Source organism: Fonticula alba (genome assembly GCF_000388065.1).
Source record: "Fonticula alba strain ATCC 38817 unplaced genomic scaffold supercont2.8, whole genome shotgun sequence".
NCBI lineage: Eukaryota > Rotosphaerida > Fonticulaceae > Fonticula > Fonticula alba.
Window position 1 is genome coordinate 117,996 of NW_009242978.1, and position 4,007 is coordinate 122,002.

Here is a 4,007-nt window from a genome sequence, read left to right on the forward strand (position 1 = left end):
GCTGTCCGCTGTCCGCTGTCCGCTGTCCGCTGTCCGCTGTCCGCTGTCCGCTGTCCGCTGTCCGTCAGGAGTCTTAGGGCTGGGCATGCGTATGCACACGCCTGACTTCTCCTGCTCCTCCCGCCCCTTCGATCTCTGACGTCTTACTGGTTTTGTTGGCCGGAAACACAGCCCGGCTCCTCACCCTCTTCATCGCAGGCGTCCTCCCCCCTGCTGACGACGAGGTCCACCACGCCACCCAAGGCCGATGCCCTCAACGCATCTCTCAAGAAGGATGGCCCTCTGCCGGCTGATGCGCCCCCCGCCACTGGAATGCCGCCGGCGCCGTCATCCGGCTCATCGACCTCAAGGCCCACGGCGGGACCCGTCGATGTGCATACGGGCCTCCCTCGTGGCCGTGCCGGTGCCACTCCGAATGCCGCGTCCCTGGCCGCACGGCCGGGCATCGGCAAGCGGCGCCTTTCGCTGGTCGGCGACGAGGCCAAGGAGGACACACGCTCAGTTCGGTCACGCTCCTCGGCCTCCCTGGCCGCCGGGGCCGGGGCCTCCCCGCCGAGTCCGACTGGTTCGCCGACAGCTCGATCGGCAGCGACCTATCCACCATGTCCATGGCCGTGCGTTTGCAGATGTTCCCTCCTCCACGCCTCGGCCGACCGCTGTCACGCTTCTCCCACGGCCGCACCGCCTCCGCCCTCGTCTCACCTCGTGCGACTGGTCCCTTTCCCTCCGCCCCCCGCCCCCCCCGGCGCGCCCTCGCCATGGCTCCAGGAACTGGTTGAGTCTTCGAAGCACGTGAAAAAGGCCCCATCCTCCAGCAGCAAGGGCGGCCAGGCCCGCCAACGCAATGCCAATCGCCCGCCCCCCGAGCCGAAGCCCTTCATTCCGCGAGTGGTGTGCAAGTACTTCATGGAGGGCAAGTGCGGCCGCGGGACCGAGTGCACTTTCTCCCACAATGCCATCCCCGACAAGCCGATGGACACCTGCCGGTACTTCCTGTCTGGCAGCTGCAAGCGTGGCGACAACTGCGTCTTCTCCCATGGTTCGTGCTTCCCGCGTTGGCGGCGCATCGCCTATGCCTCTCGCTTTGGCCGCCCCCTTCCTCTCGCGCCTTCCGTAGTGCCCCCCCCCCCCCCTCCCCCCGTCCTCACGGGTGTCCCTATACTCACACACCAGCACTCCAACCGTGATAGATCTCAAGTCCATCAGCTGCCGGTTCTACTTCAGCAACAACATCTGCCACATGGGCCACAACTGCCGGTTTTCCCACACCATTCCACCCGGGTCGTCGGATGGCGATGTGTCGGCCTCCTCCTCGCCGCTGCTGATCCCCGGGCTGACCCCCTCACCGGAGCTGGTGGCTCACCAGCTGGATGTCATGCTTGGCCCGGTCGGCCGGCCAGGCCATGGTGGCGGTCCCCTGCCGCCTGTCCCCCCGCCGGGGATCTCCCCTTCGCCCTCCTGTCCGAGTCTCCCTCCCGGAGCCGGTCTGCCCTCCTCCGGCGGGTCGCTGCTGCACTCGTCCTCTTCGCCGGGGCTCCTGTCACCGCACTCCTCCTCGCCCTTGTCCCCGGCGCTGATCGACTTGCCGGCCGTTGGTGGGGTTGCCCGGCCTGGCGGGCCGCCGCCGCCGCCGCCGCCAGTGCACTTCCACCCTCGCATTGGGGCTCCCCGGGGTGCCGGCTCTGGCGCCGGCCCGAGCCCCCTCCTGCCGCCCACTTCTTCGCCATCCTCCTCACCCTTGCTCCCCTCGGTGGCCATGAATGCTGCCGGGGGCCTCCCGCACCTGCCTCCCCCGCCGGCGCATCTCCAGCAGCCGGGCTTCCATGGGCCCCCTCCGCCACACCATCCACCGCAGCCCTTCCATCCCCACCACCAGCATCATCCCCACCGCCATCCCCATCACCAGCATCACCATCACCACTCTCGGCACCCGGCCAACGCCGGCCCGGACTTCCACCCTCCCCACCACCTGCGAGGAGATACCCGGCCAACGTCGTTCTCGCACCATCGGCCGCCTCCGCCGCCCGGGCTGCCGGCCGCCTCGGCGCCACCACACTTTCGTCCGGCCGCCGGGCGCCCGCCGCCGGTGGCCGGCCCCAGCGGCCCCCCGCCCTCCCGGGCATAGAGAGCAGGGACCGGAGCAGCGCATGTGTCTCCCCTCCACGACTCTCTCCGCCCGTCCCCTCTCCTCCCCTCCCGCAAATAGAGAACAGGGGCGCTCGCACACGCGCGCCGATGCTCATGTGGCCGCCGAGGTGCGCGCCCTGTCCGCGTGATCACGATCAAACTTGCCGCAGCCCATCCGCCCGCGTTTCTCCTCCCCCACAGAGTGGCAAACGCCTCGGGGCACATCCGTCATCCTCCCCCCGCCCCTTTCTCTGTCCCTCTGTTTCGTTGCCTCTCCCTCCCTCGCCGGATATTTCTCCCCTGCCTACCGCCTGGATCCCCGGAGGCTGGGCGCCAGACCTCTCTGCCTCTGGGATACGCGCGTATGGGTGCGGCGATGGGGGGGGGGGGGGGGCCCGAGTCTTGGCCGTGGCCCCATGGTTGGTCCTGAATCTCCGGGCCGGCCGAGGTGTTTACGTTCCCCAGGGCAGTGATTCCAGGCGACGTAGGGGGGGGGGGGGGGGGGGGTAGGCGCCTTGCGAATGTTAGGCACAGGCCGCTCGGGGATGCCTTATACAATGATGTTGGTGTTATAATGGTGGTGGTGGTGGCGGCGGCGGCGGCGGCGGGAGAGGCATGAGCAAGGCAGGGACGAGTCGATCTGGACCCGGGGGGCCGCCGCACCCACCATCGTTCGGGACCCTCTCGATCGGCATGCATGCCGGCGGACAGGACTTCTTTGGACCATGGGCCCGTTCGCGGGGGGAGGGGGGCCAGCGATCTAGCCTGCCGGCGGTGTGGCCGGCTCCTTGGCTCTTTTGCCTGGAGTCTGAGTTGGCCCTTCCTCGCCGCCCCCGAACGACAGAGGACTCGGGGCCCATCGGAGTGGAGCCCATCTCGCGGCCCTTTTTGGCCGGCTGGAGCGCGGCGGGCTTGACATCAGGGCAAGGCAGACAGCCCAGGCGCGGGGCCGGGGCCGGGGCCGGGGCCGGGGCCGGGGGGGGGGGCGATTTTTGACATTGCGCTCGGGCGGGGCGCGTACATGGCGCCGTGGATTTTGAATTGTCCTGGCCTTCCTCCCCCCGGGCGGCGGATCGCAACAAGCCTGATCGACCCAGGGGCCATGGCGGTCGGCGCCGGTGCTGGCGGGGGGGGGGGGGGGGCCATTGGCGCCTGCGGGCCCTTGCGCAAGTGACTAGTGCGCGCGCGTGCGCCTGCCGCGACGGGCCTAGGGCGGCCCTCGTGCAGGGGGAAGCTCCCTGGCGCGAACGTGTGGGGCGCGCACACCTCACAGATGATTCCCACCCACACCCCCAGGCGTGGGAGCCTAGGCTCCGGCCGTGGCCTCCGCCCAGCCAGGGGGGGGCTTGGGGAACGATCGACCCCGTCCGCATCCAGGGGGCCCGGTGGCCACTTTCCCCGGAAGGCCTGGGGTACGGCGGGAGCCCGCCCGCGGCCGTTCCCGCCGCCACGCCGCGGTACACACTGGGCCCGGAGAATGCTTACGAAGTACGGGGACACGCCCGCACACGGCCACCGGGGAAGAAAAAAAGCCCCCTGCCAGCCAGCCCAAAGGGGCCACATTCCGGGGGCCCGGTCGATCTGGGCGTGGTCTTCTATTCGCCCAGACTCGGTAGCCAGGCCCCGGTCCGGCACCGCTTGGCCCGATGCCCCCCGCCCACCGGGCCGCAAGCTCCATCCCCCCCCCCCCCCCCCAGCACCCCTCCGTCTTCCTGGCCACGCCAGGGGATGATCGCTCGCACCAGGATGCCGTGCTTTCTCCGTGCGTGCCCCCTAGCGCTTAATTGTCCCTCGCCGATACCCGGGTCACGATCGGTCCCCTGCTTCGGCCCCTCCCGTGTATCCCCGTATGCCCCGGCCCTCCCCCACACTGGCAGATC

General features: G+C 70.1%; 1 protein-coding gene across 2 annotated transcripts in view; it reads left to right on the top strand.

Moving 5' to 3' along the window:
* Positions 1-1,636, top strand: part of H696_04705 — a 2,642-nt gene extending 1,006 nt beyond the window's left edge. For both annotated transcript variants that reach the window (XM_009498568.1, XM_009498567.1), the window contains 3 exons: positions 172-614; positions 769-1,039; positions 1,191-1,636. In XM_009498568.1, coding sequence (XP_009496843.1) covers positions 172-614; positions 769-796 — 471 coding nt within the window. In that variant the 3' untranslated portion in view covers positions 797-1,039; positions 1,191-1,636. The remainder of the gene's footprint in view (positions 1-171; positions 615-768; positions 1,040-1,190) is intronic.
* Positions 1,637-4,007: the final 2,371 nt, after the last annotated feature.